Source organism: Salvelinus fontinalis, chromosome 8, assembly GCF_029448725.1.
Source record: "Salvelinus fontinalis isolate EN_2023a chromosome 8, ASM2944872v1, whole genome shotgun sequence".
Lineage (NCBI taxonomy): Eukaryota > Metazoa > Chordata > Actinopteri > Salmoniformes > Salmonidae > Salvelinus > Salvelinus fontinalis.
Window position 1 is genome coordinate 10276543 of NC_074672.1, and position 22989 is coordinate 10299531.

Here is a 22989-nt window from a genome sequence, read left to right on the forward strand (position 1 = left end):
CAGACATGGCAAGGACATCAGGGTTGGCGGAGTGTGCTAAAGCAGTGAGTAAAACAAACTTAGGGAGGAGGCGTCTGACGTTAACATGCATGAAACCAAGGCTTTTATGGTTACAGAAGTCGACAAATGGGAGCGCCTGGGGACACACAGGGCCTGGGTTAACCTCTACATCCCCCAAGGAACAGAGGAGGAGTAGGATGAGGGTACGGCTAAAGGCTATCAAAACTGGTTGTCTAGTGCGTTGGGGACAGAGAATAAAAGGCGCAGATTTCTGGGCGTGGTAGGATAGATTCATGGCACAATGTACAGACAGGGGTATGGTAGGGTGCGGGTACAGTGGAGATAAACCTAGGCATTGAGTGACGCTGAGAGAGTTTGCATCTCTGGAGGCACTAGTTATGCTAAGTGAGGTTACCACATGTGTGGGAGGTGGGACAAAAGAGGTATCTGAGGCATGTTGAGTGGGACTAGGGGCTCCGCAGTAAAATAAAACAATGATAACTACCCTAACAACAGTATATAAGGCATATTGACATTAGAGAGAGACATAAAGTGAGGCATAAAGCAATCACAGGTGTTGATTGGGAGAGCTAGCTAAGACAACAACTGGTAAGCCAACAACAGGTAATCAGCTAAGACTAAAACAACAGGTAAAATGGCGATGAATGGGCAGAGAGGGTCAGTAAACTACACACAGGGCCTGAGTTCAAGGCTGGGGCCGACAGATAAACAAAATAAACAAAATGGAGTACCGTGATTAATGAACAGTCCAGCAGGCATCAGCTATGTAGCCAAGTGATCATAGGGTCCAGTGAACAGCAATAGATGAAACAGGGAAGCTGTTAGGTAGTCGTTATTACGCTAGCAAGCGGAGACACGGCGTTCATAAAGTTAGCAGGCCGGGGCTAGTGTCTTCATCGACGTCCGGCAAAGGCCGGTTGAGGGCACAACGGACGGAATTACGTTGGCAGACCAGTCGTGATGGATCGACGGGGCTCCGTGTCGTCCAGGGTCCAGGCCAATTGGCAAAATAGGTATTGTAGCTGGAGTAATTTAATTTGCTACCCGGGAGATGCGCCTGGCTCGAGGCTAACTGGTGCTAGCTTCGGGACAAGGGCGTTAGCCACTATAGTCACTCGGTAGCAGGTCAAAATGGTTCCAAATAACTACTGTGGTTACTTGTTGTTTTCAGAAATAAAATAACCACATCGTTTGTAAGCATCAATAAAACGTTCAGTTTATTTATTTTGTTTCTTATTTTTCATGTGTTATTTAAATCAGATGCATTCTGTACATAATTAGGTACAGTAGTAGGACATTTCATTTGTTGACTTTTCTGAAGTCATAGACATGGGTTATCACACCAGACATCATACTCAGTATTGTAGGTGGTGGGTACAGAAGAGTTACATTTAGTGCATTTATAGCATTATAAATATAAAGCAGACATAAAATGAAAATAGTGCAATTCTTACCCCGTCTTAAACAGAAGAGAAGTCTTGATAGTCTCAGCTACTGTCTTGTCAATGCTAGAAGACTTTGTATTGCGTACAGAATTTAGGTATGTCTGGAAAAACTAAAGCAAAACAATAGACATTGATAATTGGGAAAAACTTGTGCCTTGGATATCCATCAATTTTACTTATATTATTATTTATATAAATTACCTGCATGAAAAATGTAATATTTGCAACTGGGATTGATGCTGATTGTTGTGTTTCAGTGGTGGAACTGTGCTTGGTTGGTGTGTATGTTTTGTAGTTCTCAAGTCTCAAGGTTGCGTTACAGTAGGTCTACCGACTGACTGTCTGAGGTCGCCATCTAGTGGTCTACAGACATATCCTTAGACCAAGTAGAAGTATAAGCCAGCCTTTATACAGTTTTGAGAAATTGTAACATGTTAGGTTAGGGATCGCTCAATGGAGGCAATGCTCGAGATGGTTCCAAATAACCACTGTGGTTGCATCTGAAACAGCATCTTATTCCCTATATATTGTACTATATAGGGAAAATGGCAAAAGGGAAAAGGGTGCCATTTTGGACAGATTCTGCATTTCATACTAAAAAGGGAGAAAATACACAATTTATGTATAAATGCATGCTTATGAGGCTTTGAAGACATGATCAAGTAGACCTACAGTACATTTTCCAGATGATTTTCTGTCAACAGTTTATAGATTTTGTGCACCTTGTTATCACTGAGAATGAATATTAATTATACAATACAAGTAAGTGACCTTAGAGTGCATACATCATGTAATTAATTGGCTATGCAAGTCATCAGTTCATTTTCTCTTTAGAATGAGATGTGAAAAGCTCCAGTGACTGACTATGATCCTGAAAAGCCCTTCTACTTGTAAAATAAATATGTCTTTCTACTAAAATAAATATGATATATCATGCACATACATTTGATTAAATAACTGTGGTAGTAATTCATATACAGTTTTGTAATGATATAGCAATAATGATCAATTAATGGCATGTGAGTGTTTTTCTATAGTGAGATGCATCCTGCTCTGTGATTTATGGTCTTGTTTGCTTGGGAAAGCTTCAGGTATGTATTACTACAATGCGAAAACGTACATGTAGCTCCTGTAAGGGTTGGAAGCTCATAAAAATAGTTTTTGATCTACATATTTGCGACATATCATCATTCTCCTTGTCCTCAAGCAGAGCAGTATCACTAGTGAATATATCTCTTTTATTCAGATACATGAGTTGACATTTGGGCGATGGTATTACGTTGGATGACATTCAGTAACGTGTTACTTCAGGTGTCATAACACAAGCCCAACACTAGAGGTCCCTCGCTCCCAACGAAAGAAAAACAGGAAGTGAAACGGACAATCTTTGATAACAGTAGAATAGGCGGATAGGTAGATTTACATCATAATTCATGAGAACTGAATTATTGTGGAAGCATAGTCTTTATAGGCTACTCATCATTGAAGCGCTGGGACTTTAACTAAACTTTTTTTATCAGAACTTAAACCGAACTTGTTATCAGAAGTGCTAATTAACTGCTTAAATTGAGTGTAATGTAGTGTCTGAGGAGAGAGCAGATTGGATCCTGACAGGTTGAACAGTGGGAGGAGAGATACAGTAAAGTCCTGTAATGTGGGCTGTATAGTGATAAGGCATGCAAGAATACATTAAGGAGAAACTGGAATTGGTTTTAGGGAGATTTTTCTGTGTGCCCTAAACGTTTTGAACTTACAGATGGTTAATGTATCTCCTCAAGTACTGATGATGTTTTTGGTTATAAAAATAACAAAAAAAGTACAAGCAAACGTGTGTGGTCTGACTCCTCCACCTGGGTCCTCGCCTGCGATCTGATTGGTGAATTTAATGGCGCAGCTACTCTGACCTTCTGTTGATACATTCTGTTGAAACATGATAAAGATACACAAGAGCTGTAGATGGCAATGTGCAAGTTTGTGCTTTGATAATGTGCTTTGATTCATGCATACTTCATTCCTCTGTGTCACTATATAAGGCCTACAACACCAGTCTGTTACGGGAACACAATACCAAACAGGCCATGAAAAAAACAAGCTATCAAGCAAGAGAACGCAAGCAATAAAGGAAGAGAACGGTTCTGGTCATTACATACGGTACTGACCAGGTGCCTGAACACATCGGAACACGGTGGTGCACTCTGCTACTGCCCAGTGTGCCCTTATTACAGCAAACAATTTGGTCCAATCTTTAAATCGCGACTCATAGAAAATGGCGGTGGCGGAAGCCATCCAGTAATATGGGAGATATGTCATTGTCTTTCATTGCCATGTTCCTCAGTACATCTTTAGAAAGCTTAAGAAACCTTAGAGCTTTAAAGAGAGGAGTTGTTGATTGTGGGGGGCTACTCTACTCTACCCTACTGTACTCTACCCTACTGTACTGTACTCTAAGCACATTCATAAATTCTGATTGGACAGTGATTTTAGGAAGAGACCTATGCCACACTATGCAACAGTCTAAGCATTATTAAGCATTAGATTACATTTGTTGTTTCAGAGTGTGAACCAGACGTGGACCAACCCATCTGTGTCTGGAAAGGCCTGCCCTTAGTGGAAACACATGGGCTGGTTCAGTGGTGAAAGTTTGGGTTTTACATAACTGTTTGGGTGCTATCGCTAAGTGGTTTTGAGTGCTAATAGTGCTGAGGGTTAGGGTGGGGGCGAAGAGTGAGGTTTGGGGATGTAAGGGGCGAGAGGGTTTGGTCTGGGTCAAGCTGGCGGTCCGGTCACTGCTCTGTTTTGTTTTCCCTTTGAGTGCTGTTGCAGTGCGTGGCCCTGAGAAGCATCATGTGGCTGTGGGATCAGTCAGGGGACTCTGGGAGGACTCTCCAGCAGGGGGCAGCGTGGAGGTGGGGGTCCGTCTTTTTCGGGGGGGGGGGGGGTGTTCTCCTCTTCCTCCTCCTCGTCATGCTCCTCTTACTGCTCCTCAACCGCCTTCTCCTGCTGTCTATCTCAGATGCAAGCTGCCCTGTCCCCCTGTCATCCACCTCCTTCTACCTCTCCAGGATTGAGAGGGGCAGGCCTGTGGAGATGGTGCCTATCCAGACAGGAACGAAGGCTGCCGACCCCTGGTCCCCCCGTGACCCCCAGTGACCTCGGACTTCTGACCCCTTACCTCTGAACCACAGCAGTGGCTGCTTCTTATAGAAGAAAACAGAGTAGAGCAGAATAAAGAAAAATGGTACACTCTTTGAAAAAGGGTTCTTCGGCCCGCCCCTTTTTGGTTCCAGGTATAAATAAATGGATCCCAAAAGGGTTCTACCTGAAACCAAAAAGGGTTATTCAAATGGTTCTCCAATGGGGACAGCCGAATAACCCTTTTAGGTTCTGGGGAACATTTTTTTTTCTAAGAGTGTAGGGAGGGATAGTGACTGTTGAGGTGGTCCTACTCACCCAGGTCTGAGTCTGTGGTAGCTAGGTAGTGATCATTCTATTAACTCTTGAGTCTCTGAGAACTGGAAACACAGAAAGACAAGGATGAAGGAGAGAATAGCAAGCAGCAAAATGATCACAGATTCAGGGCCAGATTATTTGGTGGCATACAAGGTCATATTTCTTTTTTCAGTCGTGCTGCACAATTTCAGGAACCGCATTAATAAAAATGCACAGCACAATTGCAAAAAAGACATGCATGGAACCTATTGGTCATCAAATATCATGCTGAGAGGAGCTTGCCTGTTGGCTGGAGTTAGCAGAGGGCGGGGTGACCACGCTCTGGTCCAATAGGGGGTTGAGGGGGGTGGAACAGGGCAGGTGAGTGGCGCGCCAGTAGATGTCCAGGTACTCTGCCAGGTGTTCACATGCATCCTCCAGCTGGTTCTCATCCAGGATCACATCAAACATCTCCTGAGAGATGAGATACAGTGCATTCGGAAAGTATTCAGACCGCTCTACTTTTTCCACATTTTGTTATGTTACAGCCTTATTCTAAAATGGATTAAATAGTTATTTTTCCTCATCAATTCAGACCCTTTCCTCAGTACTTTGTTGAAGCACCTTTGGAAGGGATTACAGCCTTAAGTCTTCTTGGGTATGACGCTACAAGCTTGGCACGCCTGTATTTGGGGTGTTTCTCCCATTCTTCTCTGCAGATCCTCTCATGCTCTGTCAAGTTGGATGGGGAGCGTCGCTGCGCAGCTATTTTCAGGTCTCTCCAGAGATGTGTAAACAGGTTCAAGTCCGGGCTCTGGCTGGGCCACTCAAGGACATTCAGAGACTTGTCTCAAAGCCACTACTGAGTTGTCTTGGCTATGTGCTTAGGGTCGTTGTCCTGTTGGAAGTGAACCTTCGCCCCGGTCTGAGGTCCTGAGCTTTCTGGATCAGGTTTTCATCAAGAATCACTCTGTACTTTGCTCCATTCATCTTTCCCTAAATTCTGACTTTTCTCCCAGTCCCTGACGCTGAAAAACATCCCCACAGCATGATCCTGCCACCACCATGCTTCACCGTAGGGATGGTGCCAGGTTTCCTCCAGACGTAACGCTTCAAGAGTTCAATCTTGGTTTCATCAGACCAGAGAATCTTGTTTCTCATGGTCTGAGAGTCCTTTAGGTGCCTTTTGGCACTCATAGCGGGCTGTCATGTGCCTTTTACTGAGGAATGGCTTCCACCTGGCCACTACCATAAAGGCCTGATTGGTGGAGTACTGCAGAGATGGTTGTCCTTCTGGAAGGTTCTTCCATCTCAACAGAGGAGCTCTGTTAGAGTGACCATTGGGTTCTTGGTCACCTCCTTGACCAAGGCCCTTCTCTCCCAATTGCTCAGTTTGGCTGGGCGGCCAGCTCTAGGAAGTGTCTTGGTGGTTCCAAACTTCTTCCATTTAAGAATGATGGAGGCCACTGTGTTCTTGGGGACCTTCAATGCTGCAGACATTTTTGGTTTTCTTCCCCAGATCTGTGCCTCGACACAATCCTGTCTCGGAGCTCTACGGACAATTCCTTCGACCTAGAGGCTTGTTTTTTGCTCTGACATGCACTGTCAACTGTGGGACCTTATAGAGACAGGGGTGTGCCAATCCAAATCATGTCCAATCAACTGAATTTACCACAGGTGGACTCCAATCAAGTTGTAGAAACATCTCAAGGATGATAAATGGAAACAGGATGCACCTGAGCTCAATTTCGCGTCTCATAGTAAAGGGTCTAAATACTTATGTAAATAAGGTATTTCTGTTTGTTACTTTTTATACATTTGCAAAAATTTCTTAAACCTGTTTTCGGTTCGTCATAATGGGGTATTGTGTGTAGATTGATGAGGAAAAACATTTATTTAATACATTTTAGAATAAGGCTGTAACGTAACAAAATGTGGAAGAAGAGGTCTGAATACTTTCCGAATGCACTGTAGATGGCAACGTCAAAAACCAAACTCAAATGAACACTTTATCTAAACGGTAAGCCTCAAGGGAATGCTGCTAACCCTAACTGGTGAGTGCACGCATTCCATTAGAGTGGAAAGACAGTACCGTACACTTTGGGATTGTTGTACAATGGAAATAAATGTATAAGTATTATTTTCATTACATACGGGTGGACACTGTGCTAGTTTGTCTCCTGCCATCATCTGTACGTTGAGGTGTTTACTTTGAGATTTCCCCCGAGATTTGATGAGCCTCTGAAGAACCTGGGAGAGGGGAGAAAAATATTAACTGACTGGCTGGCTTACTGGCTGGCTGGCAGACTGGCTGACTGTTTGGCTGACTAGCTGGCTGACTGGTTGACTAGCTGTCTGGCTGGCTGACTAGCTGGCTGACTGGCTTGTTGGCTGACTGTCTGGCTGACTAGCTGGCTAGCTGACTGATTTGGCGGGCGGGCTGGCTGATTGTCTCGCTGGCTCTTTTGCTGACTGACTGACAGTGTGCAGGTAGTGGATCAGTCCTTACCTTTGGAGAGGACACCTTAACATAAACGATGATAGGAGCCAGGGATGTTTTGAGGAGTTGTGTTGGGTGGTTGATGGTGTCTGCATCCAGAACTACAAGCTGTAGGGTCTTAGCCAGCTCAAAAATTCTCTCAATCTCACTCTGGACCTCAGCTACCACCCCAACACAGAGAGAATTACAGTCAGGTAGCACAGACCAACAGAACCACAGAAGGCCAAGTAAGTACAGAGAAGAGAGAAGAGAAAGTGTGTTGTCGGTCCTGAGTGATATAGTACAACCATCAACACAGCTGTCTAAACGATTTCCCACAGGACTGACTGAGGGCTATTCCAGACCCAGAATAAAGATGAACATTTGAAAGCTCCAGAATTTCTGTAATTAAAAAAGCTGATGAGGGATGCAGAAAAAGTCATCCTCCATTCACCTAGACTGGAGCGTGTGTTGGACCTCTCCATGATGGCCTTCTTGTTCAGTACAGACCTTTTGGCCAATGACAGATCAGCAGTCACCCGTGTGATAGAGATTCTGAAAAGATAGATACATTTAGATGAATAGATTCAATTTAATTGGACTATTTAAGAATACCATTCCTACCACACAAATGGGTACAATGCATTCAAAATCAGCAAGCATTTTCACAAAACAATTTGACAACTTATTCTGTAGTGGTTCTGGCTGTACCCACCTCCCATCAAACCTGTGTTTCAGGAAGTCAAACAGGGCCTTCTGCATCATGTCCGTTACCTGGAACACAGAGGGGAGGATGGTGATTGGTTAGGAGAGAGCACTGACCCCTGAATGTCATGGCCAGATTCATAGAGGTTTTAGAATGGACGTCATGTTAGTGTCCTTATTCGTGACATTTTGGTGGTATAACAATAGGAGACCGCCTCTGTCAATTTACCCCCCCCCTCCCCCCAAGGGCTTAGACTTTCTAAGTTCTCCTAACCTGCTACGAAAAGTCCATTCAGGTCAATTCTGACGTAAACTGTATACTATCTAGTCAAAACTATCGTTCACCACAACATGCTCCCTGGACAGAAGCTTCCTGCACACTGCTGTCCATATATGGAATAGTCTTCCAGAGCATGTTATAGGTGACATCACAGACACTGGTCTACAGGCCTTCAAATGCTGACACTTCCTGAACACACCACCCTCCCGATCACAACAACGCACTTACCACCCCCCACTGATCGCTGCGCTGCAGTGAACCTTATGATTGGTCAACTGGATACTTATTAAGCCACCCCCTCCCCCCCTTTTCAGGAGGACACATATTTTTTTGCCACATCTACATACATTTTACATACATGGTACTTTTCTATACAGCAGTCACATAACAATAATACATTACCATACATCAGCTCTTTAATCCCACCCCTCAGCCACTTTCAGCCCATCCCACCTATCCCCATAGACGACCCTCGTTTGGTTTCCATATGCCATATATTTTTCAATTGTGCTGTGATGTTTTACATGAATGTTTAACCTATCTAATCTCATAGTATCCACAGATTGTGAGCTCAAGATGAAAACATATACTACGAGTAATATTATATTATTGATTGATTGAATATGGATTTCTAAATTGCCCAACACTGCTATTTGTAAGGTTAATTTTAAGTGAATGTTGTGATTTTTTCTGTGACCAGAAACAAGCTACATAGGAGGAACAAATACTCTTCGCAGCAAAATCTACAGAGCTGAGATTGTTGTATGCCCCTTATATTGGCATCAGTGGAGGCCCATCCTCCTCGGTGAAATTTCATAAAAATAAAAATAGTGAAACATTCAAATTTTAGATTTTTAGATAAAGCTGTATTAAACATATTCATATGTCACCAGATAACTGTTTAAAATAAACTGTTTTGCAGTGAAGGTCTACAGTAACTTCAACAGCACTGTCTGGGGTAGCACCATTGTGTAGCCGGAGGACAGCTAGCTTCCGTCCTCCTTTGGCTACATTAACTTCATACATGGTAATTATGACCACTTCCGGAGGACGTCCTCCAACCAATCAAAAATGTTGCAGTATGAACTGACATCCAATCATAGAATTAGGATTAGAGAATGAACCTAGCGAGTTGTATTGGGATTATGCCACAGAGCATTATGGGGGTTCTATGTGTTGAGGAGTTTGGTGACATTGTTGGATAGAGATTAAGAGTGAAAAGTGATAGTTGACCAATATTATTCAATTCAAATCATTTTTTTCAATTACAGGACACGGAGGAAGTATATTATAAATTGTTTTATTGGTTTTAGAACTTTATTTTTGTGTCCAGCTAGTGCAATTTATTTAAATGTGCCTTGCTAACTTCAGTAGCACTAACAAACTAAAATTACCAGCGCGATTGTGCAGTTTTCTCCGCCAGAATGGTAGAATGGCCAACGCTGCCGAAAATGTTGTGGTCTTTTTGTTGAAGAACCTCTTTCATTCTCTGGGGTACACGGTGCGAATTAAAAGTGAGGGTCGACCTCTGCCTGAGATAAGTTTGATGAAGAAGGATGAACAGTTGAGGGCGTTCAATACCAACTGGTATCAAAAGTATAGCTGGTTAGCAAGGAGCCTTTCATCAAGCCGTCTGTATTGCTGGCCTTGCCCGCTCTTTGGAAAATCTGAGCCTTGGTCAAAAGGTGGGTACAGTGACCCGAAGAATATAGATCGTTTAGCAGGCAGCATATACATGCCCGCATCAGATTCAAGCTTCTAGGAAAAAGCTGCATCGATCATGACGAATGTCTGCGTATTCAAACTGCCAAACTGCGCGACACAACGAGAACGTTAGAAGAAACAGGGATGTTCTCAAGCGGCTTATCAACACCACTGCGTTTTTTGGGCATGCAAGAATATGCTTATAGAGGACAGTACGAGAGGGACAGTTCCTCCGACAAGGGAAACTACAATGAGCTCGCAGAGTTAATTCCACGTAACAATGCAGAACATATCGAACTTCCGACTGATTTCATAGCTTCCATCGCATCATCCATTTCACGTGCGCTCAAGTAGGCTTTCCACTTTCCTCCGGTATTTATTTAGATGAAAACACATAATCACTCCGGACAGACACAAGCAAAAACTCATGATATAAATGTTGCAGCAGCAGAGCCTACACCTAAACATTAGAGCTCTGACATGCTGTATGTGATGAAAACGAGACCATTTTTCAGTCTGATCAACTGTAGGCTACTAATAAGAGCAGATGCATACAGCCTATGTGCCCTGTCCATTTGTTCAGGGTAAACTAATTGGTAACGTTATGTATTTATAGTCCATTTGTGTATCAGGAGAAAATATGAATGTGATCAAATTTGGTTTATATTCAACATTGGGCTGGCTAGACTGCCAATACGTTTTCAATCCAAAATTATTAACTGGAATCAATCAATCAACATAATAGTGATGACAGATGTGAGTACATTTTTTACAAGGCCTACAGTTGCATAGAACTGCATGATGCAAACATTCAAGTAAACTGTGATAAGAGCAAAGAGTTAATTGCAAATTTTCTATTGAAATTGGTTGTGGTAAGAACATTTAGATTTTTTGAGATACTGTATGAATACCAAGTATGTCTACTTCACCATCCGCTCGTTGTATTGGTAAACTACCAATACGTAATATGGTACACTTGTCATACTTAGGTTTTAGTCCAGAGAGACTAGAAAAGTGATCAAAATCTTCAATGAGACTGTGCAGGGATCTAGATTGCGGACTTAAGAAAAAACTTGAGCCATCGGCAAACATTGACATTGGATTTCTAACCCCTTGATGTTCTTGTTGGATCTAGCATTTCGATGGCGATAACAAATAAATATGGAGATGGTCAACTGAATGTCACTTTGTATCTGATTTGGCCCTTGTTCACCAAAAAATCCTCTCTTTCGGCCTCCCCTTCTCCCTCCCACCCTCCCTCTCTGAAATACTTCGAAAGTCAAGGAACCAACATCTCTATATCCTTTATTAAATAAGGACAGATCTATGTGTGTGGTCTGTTTGTGTAACTATAGGAAGTAGACAACATGGGTCTAAGTGTTCCTTTCTTTCCATCTCACTAAAGACAATGTTAGTCTGACTGTGGCAGTGGAGCTTAGAGAGCGGTAATCTCTGTGGAGGAGCAGACAGAGAAACCTTTGCCTGGCCCAGCCTGTGTGTGTGTGTGTGTGTGTGAGAGGCGAGGCGTGGCCGTCTATAAAAAAATACAAATAAAAAGATGCCTTGTGAAATAGGGGATAAAACCAAGAACTCCTACTGCTGCAACTTCCCTGCTGTCTTGGAGAGGGAGAGAGGGGGGCGAGAGGGAGAGAAGGAGAAAGGGAGAGAGAGACAAAGAGAGTGAGAATGAGAGAAGAAGAGAAAGACAGAGCGAGGGAGGGATGGAGAAGGGGAGAGAGAAGGCTGACGTATGCCTCCGGAGCATCCCCAAAGCACATCACCAGAGAAATGCATAAATATTTCACAGACACACAAAACAAACGGCTTGGCTCTCAGCCTCTGCAGTCACACAGGAGAGAGAGAGAGAGAGAGAGAGTGAAAATGTTAAAGCAGAGAGAGATTTCATCTAATTATATGCCTTATAGTTGTGCAGAATTGTTTGTTTGTCAAGCTCATTACAGTAAAATGGCATGCAGTATCATCTTATATCCCTACACATCTATTGTAATCTGTATGGGGCATGTGCAGTATAAGACATAGGCTACTTGTTGATTTTCTATGTGATTGTGAGTGGGCAGCACATGATTCATAGAGTTACTGTATCATAATGTAGTGTAATTTGATCATAATAAGTTTATGGGGTTGGCCTAATGGGCTAATGGAATGGAAGTTTGTGTGTTTGCGTGTTTGCGTGCATATTTGTGTGTCTCTGTGAGGGTGTGTGTGCGTGCGTACTTGCATGTGTGTGTATCGACCAGCTTCTCACCTCATAGCCTTTCAGGGATGGCCCCACCAACACCACCGGCCTCATGGAGGGAACAACATCATAGGGTGGGAGATGCTCTGTCTGCACAGGAGACACACACACTGGGCTTGGAACAACTTATACTTTAAAGACCATAATAGAGCCATGAGTTTTTCCTGGTCAGATCATGTGGTCAGGGAAAAGTCTGGGCCCAAGCATAACCTAACCTCATACAACCATCCGGAAGTCTCGCAAGCTTACATTCCGTTCCACTTAGGGTTGCAAAATTCTGGGAACTTTTAATCAATTCCCTGGTTGTCTGCTCATTCCCTTCTTATTCTGGGAGACTCCAACCGGGATTTTGGGAAAATCAGGAAATGTATTGAAAATTCCCAAAATGTTGCTACACGGAGCGATAATCAGCCTGGTAATTACAAGGCTAAGCATAACCCCCCCCCCCCCAGTCATTGAGAAAAGGATCTACCAAAGTGTAATTAAATAAGAACAAAAGACTGTGGAGCAGAGTATTTTACACATCAAGAAATCAATCAATCAAATTGTATTTGTCACACGCGCCGAATACAACCTTATCATGAAATACTTACTTACAAGCCCTTAACCAACAATGCATTTTTAAGGAAAGTAAGAGTTAAGAAAATATTTACTAAATAAACTAAAGCAGCAACAAGAAAAGAAGTAGCAAAAAAAAAGTTACAGAATAAAATAACAATAAGGAGGCTATATACAGGGGGTACCATTTTTATTCCTAGATCTGACACACAGTAGAATAACCTGCATGACCAACATACCTGCTTTTGCTTCTGTTTGGCTTGTAAAAACAAGAGAAAACAGATTTAGCATTAAAGCAAAGACGCATGTCTATTTATGGAGAGCAGATGGTATAGTGTCTGAGAAGAGGATATCCTGTGGCTTCCTTTGATACCCATTCCTCCAGTAAAAAGCAGCAACACTGTCAGGGTTGGGATCTGAATTTCATTTAACTCAGGATACTGTGCACATGGTTGGTTCCAATGAATAAACAGGCTTTGCTACATAGCGCAGTATAGAATTGTGTTGTCCATCCATGATGGACATTTGTCTTTGCCATCACTTTACAGAAATCAGGTACGAGACAGAAGCGTGAGGTCAATCACCTGCAGATGGTGGTGTGGACCTCCAGCTGGACGATGTGTTCGCTGCTTTCCTGTAGGACAACAACATGGTGCGTGAGAACAGGTCGAGAACAATGTTATCTTTCCTTGAATCCTCTCCTTGCTTAACATAATAAATATACGCCAGTTAGCAGACTTACATCATGCGTGCATACATTATACGTAAGGGCAGAACCAGGAACTGAACCCACTATGCTGGTGTTGCAAGCACCACGCTCTACCAACTGAGCTGCCAACTGTGCTTCCGTCTGCCAGGCAAGGAATTCCTTGCTGACGTTTTGAGGAGGCAGGGAGAGGATGGTAGGGGAGGACACAAGGAATCAAGGAAAGACGACTGAGAAAGAGATTTGGAATGTAGCATGGGGATGTATGAGAGAGGATGAACCCTGACCTCTGTGCCTGTTTTTGTTCCTGTTTGATCCGCATGGCCTCCAGTTTCACCGGGCTGGGGATGAAGGTGATATCCGCCCCTTCCTTCACCAGCCGACCGATCCACCAGTCATTGCTGTATTTCTGCAGACAAAGAGACAAAATGTCAATACTGTTCCAACAATATGGCAGCAGTGGTTAATGTGGTTAATGTCTTAGTAACTGAAGTGAAAGAGATGCCTGTCAAAGTCATGGTCTTACATATTGTCAACGTGTAAGGACTATGTTACAATAGGCACTGGTTAAGCGAAATGTAATTAGAGTAGAGATAATATATGTGATCGTGATATGGTGACAGGGATTGTTGATGATGACACATACGGAACTCCACTCACCTCTTTTATGTGTAGAAAGTCTTTGGTTTCAAAGTTGATAGCAGCACCTTGGACAGGACAGTCCCCATCTAGAGCCCCACAGTAACTCACGTTGGTCTTCACTGCAAATGCTACCGGTTTCGACTGGGGAGGACAGAGAGAGACTCAACATATATGAAGTGTTTATGAAAGGATTCTGTTACCTGACGATATTCCATCCTATGGGGATCTCTCCTTGGCTCTCTGGGCCTGAATAACTCGGCTTCATTTTTTATATTCAACACTTAGTTGCCTGAGAACACATTCACATTTACGATCAGAGGAATAGTTGCAGGGGAGAAGAGAGCTTGAAGAAGGGTCACTCCCCTTAGCGCTCTCCAGCTGCAGTTGGGCCTGAATAAACTCCTATATAAACTCTACTGACTAAAGTTGAACTCTTACCATAGCTCAGTTGGGCCTGACGTTTGGTTTCAAGCTAATTCACTAACTAAACTCCTGACTCTGCTTACTAACTCTACTAATCTTGGCTCTCTGACTAGCGGGTGGAAGAGAGGTTGCTTATCTTGGCTCTCTGACTAGCGGGTGGATGAAAGGTTGCTTATCTTGGCTCTCTGACTAGTGGGTAGAGGAGAGTTTACCTACATTGGCTCTCTGACTAGCGGGTGGAGGAAAGGTTGCTTATCTTGGGTCTCTGACTAGCGGGTGGAGGAAAGGTTGCTTATCTTGGCTCTCTGACTAGCAGGTGGAGGAAAGGTTGCTTATCTTGGCTCTCTGACTAGCGGGTGGAGGAGAGGTTGCTTATCTTGGCTCTCTGACTAGCGGGTGGAGGAGAGGTTGCTTATCTTGGCTCTCTGACTAGCGGGTGGAGGAGAGTTTGCCTACCTTGGCTCTCTGACTAGCGGATGGAGGAGAGGTTTCTTACCTTGGCTCTCTCCAGCTGCAGTTGGGCCTGGCGCTCGGCTTCAAGCCGAGACGCCTCGGGGTCGTCCTCCAGGGACACGTCGGAATCCGAGGGTCTACTAGTGTAGGAATCAGCTGAACCCTAGAGAGAGGGAGGGAGAGACATAGAAAGAGAGAGAGAGAGAGAGAGGGAGAAGACAGAGACAGAGAGACATAGAAACAGAGAGGCAGAGAGAGGAAAAACGAGAGAGTCAGCCTACAGGAAGGGGAGAAACATAACACCACAGAGGAGCCCATTTCCTGTAAACTTACTTCGACTGTATTGCTGATAATGTTTCTATCATTCAAATCCAAGCTCTCAGTGTCACCCATTACTTCAGATCAGATGGCTTTATGTGGACTCCCTGCTCCAGTACCTGAGATGAGCACGTTCTGTCCCTTTACCTGCTGCAGGTACCTGTCTGGCCTGGCCCTGGCAGTGCACCCATGGGACCTGCCTAGCTGGGACTGGCAGTTCCAGTTCCTCTTCAGTTCCTGCTTTCCAAAGCAGTCCACTCTGGGGAGCATGTGTGTGAGGCAAGCACTACAACAACATGCAGTACATATGGTAGCGTTCCAATGTTTATTTACTAAAGTGAATGAAGGGAAACCTTGTCTTATATACAGTATGTCTACCGTCGATTGTGCTGCAATAGATGCTGCAACCACATTCAACCACAAAGGAGTACACACTATTCTGAACATACGTGTATCTTCTAATCTAAACAGTATTATCAAGTTCATATCGCCCACCATCAGTAAGTCACCACACAATCACAGCCATAACTTTGGAGACATGAAGAGCATAACCAGGGTAGGTATCCAGTTGTTAAAATATCTCAACACTTTCAGGAAAGAAACCTGGTTAAAGGAAGAGCAGTCCAAGACACTAATTGCCTCATCGTTTCAGCTCACTGTCAGACCAACCTGTCATGGGTAAAAACACATCTCCCCCTCCTCGGTCAGCCCTAAACCCAACATGCTCTACACTCACCGTCACTGCTTTCCAATCCCCGTCTCCTTTCAGTCCCAGCTGGCCCACACACACCAGAGGAAGACTGACTCCTCACATGCCAGGCTGATACACATAAACACCCACACACACCACTTCCAAATACAGCTCCAAATATAGCTCAATAACAACGGCACAGCAGCAGGCAGCCTTCTCTTTTTTCAACTGTCTCTCTCTCTTTTTTCTCCACCCCTCCCTCTTCCTCCCTCCCTCCCTTTCCCCTCTCCCAAGTCATTTCTGCAGGCTCGATCCAGAGCACAGCTTTTCTCTTTTTTTCCCTTTTTTTCCCCCTTGTCTTTCTCCACCCCCTGCTCCCCTTCTTCCCCTCTCTCTCCCCCATCCCAAAACATTTGGGGCTTGATCTATCTCTTTCTTTCTTTCACCTATCTCCTCCCCTCTCTCCCCATCCCCTCGTCCCAAAATAATTTGGGCACCAGGCTGGATTTAGCGATCCAGAGTACAGTGTGGGTATCATTTAAATATCAACGCATGCCGAGAGGGGCTTGCATCTAAAGATACTTCGACCATAGGACGAAACAAAGCAGAATTAACAAGAAAGACGCTAGTTCAGTTTGGTTAGTAGTGCTGCGGATGAGACTAATACATAATACCCTGAAAAATATATTGTGTGTGTTTTACCATATCATCTATGCTAACGCTCTATAACTTGTTATAAGCATCTATGAGCCTTTATAATGCCTTATAATAATGATTAGCAGTGCTGCGGATGGGAGTGACTAATACAGTAAACAGTGGCATGTGTTTCACATTAGATGTCTTTCTGCATGCAGGTGTAACCCCAACCGCCGTGTTCTTATGCTATCTGGGGGGCCCAATCAATGCCATATTACAACCTTTGTGTGGTGATAATTGCTTTGTTTGCACTGTAACCTGTTCATTCATATGCCCTGCGACCGTGATACATAGACCTAAAGGACGAGATAATAAGAAGACCCAGTGGCAGAATAAAATCACAAAACCGGACAGCAACCTCTGTCCAGTGAAGTCCACAAAGCATATTGCATGTACAGTAACAGACAGTTACATGACCTACAGCATGGTCAAGAAAGTTAATGTTTCCGACGTTTTCGGACCACTAAACAACTATCAATTTAGAACCAGGAGAGTTACCGCAAGTTACAAAGAAAACAGGGGCTGCCTCCACTATTATAGCACCATTTCAACTTCAACATGTCAGCATCATCAAATCACCTCTGCTTCGTCTAATACAGTGACAATTTAGTCCAATCAACATAAGCTCAATATGATGTGGCTGTCCATGGTTCTGATTTCTGTATGTGTGTGTGTGTGTGTGTTCGTGCAAGTAGAAAAAAATGTTGACTCACCCTACTTGTAGAGAAACGCCAATGCCATCCTTCTCTCGTTCATGTTGACGAAACAGTCTATCACTCTGTCATACAGTACACACTTTTAGTTTTTGGTGTCCTTGGCTACCTGGCTAAAATGCTTGCTCGCTAGCCTAACTTCCTTTCATGGGCAACGTTAGCTAGTTAACTTTGGCATTCTACATCTAGCTATATATTCAACTTCCATCCTCTCAGGCCAGGGGCACAAAAATGTATGAATTAATGGTTGGATCAGAATCGCCATTATTATCATTGGCTAGTACAGAGAATGAAGTAAAACCACAAGTACAAGTCCCTATCTCCATCCATGGCTAATTTAGGAAAGGGAAAATTTTAGCTAGCTGCTTTCCTCAGCTGCCTGCTGAGGAAAACAACACAAATCAAGTTTTTCTGTCAATGACGTATGCTATCAATGGGATTTTATAGGAGTGACGCCAAATCCAAGCTGGCTTCCCTTGACAATTTTTTTTGGTGCGCCAGGACCATTCATGGTTGAGCTCAACGCTGAATGGCCAGATGGGGAGGCCAGATGCTCACTGGCTTCGTTCGCCTTCAATGCTATAGGCGGCAACAATGTCATACTCGTTTGGACCAGACAGCATCAGATAGGTGTCCTACACATAGAGAGACAGAGGGGCGCTGTTTCGCTCGCTCGGATGCTTTCTCCTGTGAGATACATTCAGCCTCTTGCAAATTGAAGGAAAATTATGAAACATGGTCAATTCCCTTGGCATCCCATGAATACTGCTCTCTCATTGCTCTCTTTCCAGTAGCAGCAAGTTGGAACACCGGCTGGATTCTGTCAAGTTCCACCCAGTGCGTCCTCAGAGTAAAGTGTGAGAGACCGGAGGAGAGAGGAGGGGAGAGGAAAGAGGGTCGGAGAGCAGGGAAAAGGAGGGGAGAGGAAAGAGGGTCGGAGAGCAGGGAAAAGGAGGGGAGAGGAAAGAGGGTTGGAGAGCAGGGAAAAGGAGGGGAGAGGAAAGAGGGTTGGAGAGCAGGGAAAAGGAGGGGAGAGGAAAGAGGGTGGGAGAGCAGGGAAAAGGAGGGGAGAGGAAAGAGGGTTGGAGAGCAGGGAAAAGGAGGGGAGAGGAAAGAGTGCAGGGAAAAAGAGGGGAGAGGGGTAGAGCGGAAGAGACTCGATGGATATAAAGGCCCTCTCTCTCTGACACTGTCCTGATCTCACAGTCCCACACCATAGCTAGAGTATATCTCTTAGATTATTCCAATTTCCACTTCCCTGGCCTGTGAATCTGAGCAAAACCAAACCCGTTGTTCGCTTTTGCCAAGAACTTATTGTCAGACACCAGTTGAATTATATCATTTTCAAATGATGAGCCAGCTTGTTATTCTGAAGACGACTGTATCGCCTATAACAACAATCATTGCAACATCCACCATATATCATACCAGGGCTTTAAAAGATCACCCTAAGAAGTCACTGCCAACCACAAAACACTGAGACAGATCAATACAGCCATGTGATACTAGAAGAGACACAAGATCCTAGAAGGGGATGACATTCAGTTGGCGTGGCTGTAACATATGTGGTGTAGCGAGAGAGAGAGCGAGAGAGAGAGTGAGAGAGAGTGACAAAGGGAGCGAGAGACAGAGAGAGACAGAGAGAGAGACAGAGAGAGAGCGAGAGAGAGAAATAATGAGTAACAATAACTTGTCTGTATACATACCAGAACCGAGTAAATGTGCAGGGGTATTCCCTTGCACATTGCCGACAGTAGCTACCGCCCTCTCACAGACACACACATTTCACGTATTCCTCTCTGACAAGAAAATAAGAAAGCATTTTCTCAGCAAATAATACATGAGGTAGCAACAACATAGTTTGTCCAGGTGGTGGCACCCCACACACAGCAGTCAGTTGAGTCAGCATCTCTCAGTATTTAACTTGGCAAGTCAGTTAAGAACAAATTCTTATTTACAATAATGGCCTACACCGGCCAGACCCAATTGTACACCACCCTATGGGACTCTCAATCACAGCCAGTTGTGATACAGCCTGGATTTGAACCCGGGTGTCTGTAGTGAGGCCTCTAGCACTGAGATGCAGTGCCTTAGACCGCTGTGCCACTCAGGAGCCCCGTATAGATAATAATAATACCACTTTCCCCCCAATAACAGACAAACTCATGGACAATTTCCATTCAGCTGCCCAGATTCTGTTTTTGTAAACCCACGTTTTTGTTGATTGAGATAACACGATTTAGTTTGAATTTGTTTTATATAAAATCTCTTATGACATGTCATACTTGTTATACCATTCTATATCTTTTAACTGAATTGATCCCCTTTTATAATTTCCAAACTCGGTATTCAGCACAAATATCTCAGACAAGATAGCAACAGCAACATGCAAAGTACAAAGTGGAGCAGAGAAAGTCCAGAGAGGAGAGATGGAAAGACATGTGTTCCTGTATACCTGACGAGGAAGGGGAAAGGCAGAGGAAGAGTGGGGGTTATGCTTACAGAGTGAGTGAACAAGAACAGGCTTTCTACTGAGGTAGGTAGAGCACGTTGAAAACACGAGGAGGGGTAGAGCATGAAAGAGAGGAGAGAGGGAGCGGTACCAGAGGAGAGGAGCGGTAGGAGGAGAGTGAGGAGGAGAAGAGCATTAGAGCATTAGATTAGAAGAGAGGTACCAGATTGTGGAAACGGAGAGCAGATGGAAAGACAGACAGATGGCCTGATGCTGCAGAGAGAGAGAGAGAGAGACAGAGAGAGAGAGAGAGAGAGAGGGAGAGAGAGAGAGAGAGAGAGAGAGAGAGAGAGAGAGAGAGAGAGAGAGAGAGAGAGAGAGAAAGCAACAGAGAGCAACACAATACCTTATTACCGATGAGTCCTGTAGCGCTCGAGTCGGACATGCTTCTACCGCTGCCTTCGCTCTCTTCTTCTCCATCTCAAACATGCAGACCCCTCCCCTCCTCTGCTTCCCCAGCCTCCAAGCCCGTCGTTAGTTACAGGCAGAGAGAGAGGCAGTGCGCTGAGGCTCGGCCTAAGTGCTCCGTTCTGACATTAGTGCACTGCCTGCCTGCCTGACTTGGCTGGGCTGAATGCCTCAACAGCCATTTCCTATACAAAATGTATGCCCTAACTGCAGTACTGGAGCTTGGTGTGCCGTATACGCCCTCTCACTGGCCGGGTCGGTTCTGCTCGAGTCTCTCTCTCCCAAGCTTCAAACACTTTCTTTCTTCCTTCTTTTCCTTCCTTCTTTTTTTGTTATTTTATGCAAGAAGACCTTGATCCTTTCTTTCCTCTTCTCTCGATTCTTCTTCTTCTACACGCCTCTCCAGTTACCATGACACTGCTTATCCACTGTACTGTAGTGTACCCCTTCTCCCTTCTCTCTAGTCTGTAGAACACACGGACCTCATTTCTCCTGCCAGGTAAAATACATCCCTGTCCTCTGCAGGAAGGAGACTATATTTTTCTTCTCCTGCTTGTAACTGTATTTAGAACCCCTGTCTTTACATTACACATATACCCACTGTTTACAACACATCCCCCTCTATATGATCTCTGTGATAACTCTATGACAATCTCACTCTGTGATAACTTCTATGTGTGATAACCTCTATATGTGATAGCCTCTCTATGTGATAACGCTCTATGATAACCTCTCTGTGTGATAACTCTCTATGATAACCTTTCTATGTGATAACTATCTATGATAACCTCTCTATGTGATAACTATGATAACCTCTCTGTGTGATAACTATGATAACCTCTCTATGTGATAACTATGATAACCTCTCTGTGTGATAACTCTCTATGATAACCTTTCTATGTGATAACTATGATAACCTCTCTGTGTGATAACTATCTATGATAACCTCTCTGTGTGATAACCTCTATATGTGATAACCTCTCTATGTGATAACGCTCTATGATAACCTCTCTATGTGATAACTATCTATGATAACCTCTCTATGTGATAACGCTCTATGATAACCTCTCTATGTGATAACTATCTATGATAAACTCTCTATGTTATAACCTCGCTATGATAACCTCTCTATGTTATAACCTCTCTATGATAAACTCTCTATGTTATAACCTCGCTATGATAACCTCTCTATGTTATAACCTCTCTATGATAACCTCTCTATGTTATAACCTCTCTATGATAACCTCTCTATGTTATAACCTCTCTATGATAACCGCCCTATGTGATAACTCGCTATGATAAACTCTCTGTGGGATACCTCTCTATGATATACTCCCTCTATGATAACCTCTCTATGTTATAATCTCGCTATGATAACCTCTCTATGTTATAACCTCTCTATGATAACCGCCCTATGTGATAACTCGCTATGATAAACTCTCTGTGGGATACCTCTCTATGATATAACCTCGCTATGATAAACTCTCTATGTGATAACTCTCTATGTGATAACTCTCTATGTGATAACTATGATAACCTCTCTGTGTGATAACTATGATAACCTCTCTATGTGATAACTATGATAACCTCTCTGTGTGATAACTCTCTATGATAACCTTTCTATGTGATAACTATGATAACCTCTCTGTGTGATAACTATCTATGATAACCTCTCTGTGTGATAAACTCTCTATGTTATAACCTCTCTATGATAACCTCCCTATGTGATAACCCTCTATGTTATAATCTCTCTATGATAAACTCTCTATGTGATACCTCTCTATGTTAAACTCTCTATGTGATAACCTCTCTATGTGATAACCTCTCTATGTGATAACTCTCTATGATAAACTCTCTATGTGATAACTCTCTATGATAAACTCTCTATGTTAACCTCTCTATGTGATAACCTCTCTATGTGATAACTCCCTATGTGATAACTCTCTATGTGATAACTCTCTATGTTATAACCTCTCTATGTTATAACCTCTCTATGTGATACCTCTCTCTATGATAAACTCTCTATGTGATAACCTCTCTATGTGATACACTCTATATGTGATAACCTCTCTATGATACATTCTCTATGTGATAACCTCTCTATGTGATAACTCTCTATGTGATAACTCTCTATGATAAACTCTCTGTGGGATACCTCTCTATGTGATAACTCTCCATGATAAACTCTCTGTGGGATACCTCTCTATGATAAACTCTCTGTGGGATACCTCTCTATGATAACTCTCTATGATAAGCACTCTGTGGGATACCTCTCTATGATAAACTCTCTGTGGGATAACTCTCTATGATAACCTCTCTATGTTATAACCTCGCTATGATAAGCACTCTGTGGGATAACTCTCTATGATATTCTCTCTATGTGATATCTCTCTATGATAACCTCTCTATGTTATAATCTCGCTATGATAATCTCTCTATGTGATAACTCTCTATGATAACCTCCCTATGTGATAACCTCTCTATGTTATAATCTCGCTATGATAATCTCTCTATGTGATAACTCTCTATGATAACCTCCCTATGTGATA

The 22989-nt window shown here is 43.4% G+C and overlaps 1 protein-coding gene across 5 annotated transcripts; it reads right to left on the bottom strand.

The window, feature by feature from the left end:
- Positions 1-1211: 1211 nt before the first annotated feature.
- Positions 1212-21169, bottom strand: LOC129860517 (voltage-dependent L-type calcium channel subunit beta-4-like). Of its 5 annotated transcripts, none has more exons than XM_055930962.1 (14): positions 20387-21169; positions 15146-15265; positions 14245-14367; positions 13872-13993; positions 13463-13512; positions 13118-13137; positions 12330-12410; positions 8090-8148; positions 7829-7929; positions 7405-7556; positions 7050-7145; positions 5199-5369; positions 4917-4978; positions 1212-4657 (listed from the first exon to the last, which is right to left on the bottom strand). In XM_055930962.1, exons 1-13 carry the CDS (start codon positions 20459-20461, stop codon positions 4949-4951), a joined length of 1200 nt encoding a protein of 399 aa, XP_055786937.1. In that variant the 5' UTR covers positions 20462-21169; the 3' UTR covers positions 1212-4657; positions 4917-4948. The 5 variants fall into 5 exon arrangements, with proteins under 5 accessions (XP_055786937.1, XP_055786936.1, XP_055786934.1 ...); XM_055930961.1 differs by having other exon boundaries at positions 1212-4663; positions 20387-21166; XM_055930959.1 differs by having other exon boundaries at positions 1212-4660; positions 20387-21165.
- Between the last annotated feature and the right edge of the window lie 1820 nt (positions 21170-22989).

Bases quoted from the DNA above. Each gene is read 5' to 3' on its own strand.
- LOC129860517 (XM_055930962.1), bottom strand. From the start codon at position 20,461: ATGTTTGAGATGGAGAAGAAGAGAGCGAAGGCAGCGGTAGAAGCATGT. The intron at 15,266-20,386 runs GTAATAAGGTAT...CCCTCTCTCTAG, and splicing joins GAGCGCTACAGGACTCATCG to GGTTCAGCTGATTCCTACAC. The intron at 13,513-13,871 runs GTCAGGGTTCAT...GTTGTCCTACAG, and splicing joins GAACAAAAACAGGCACAGAG to GAAAGCAGCGAACACATCGT.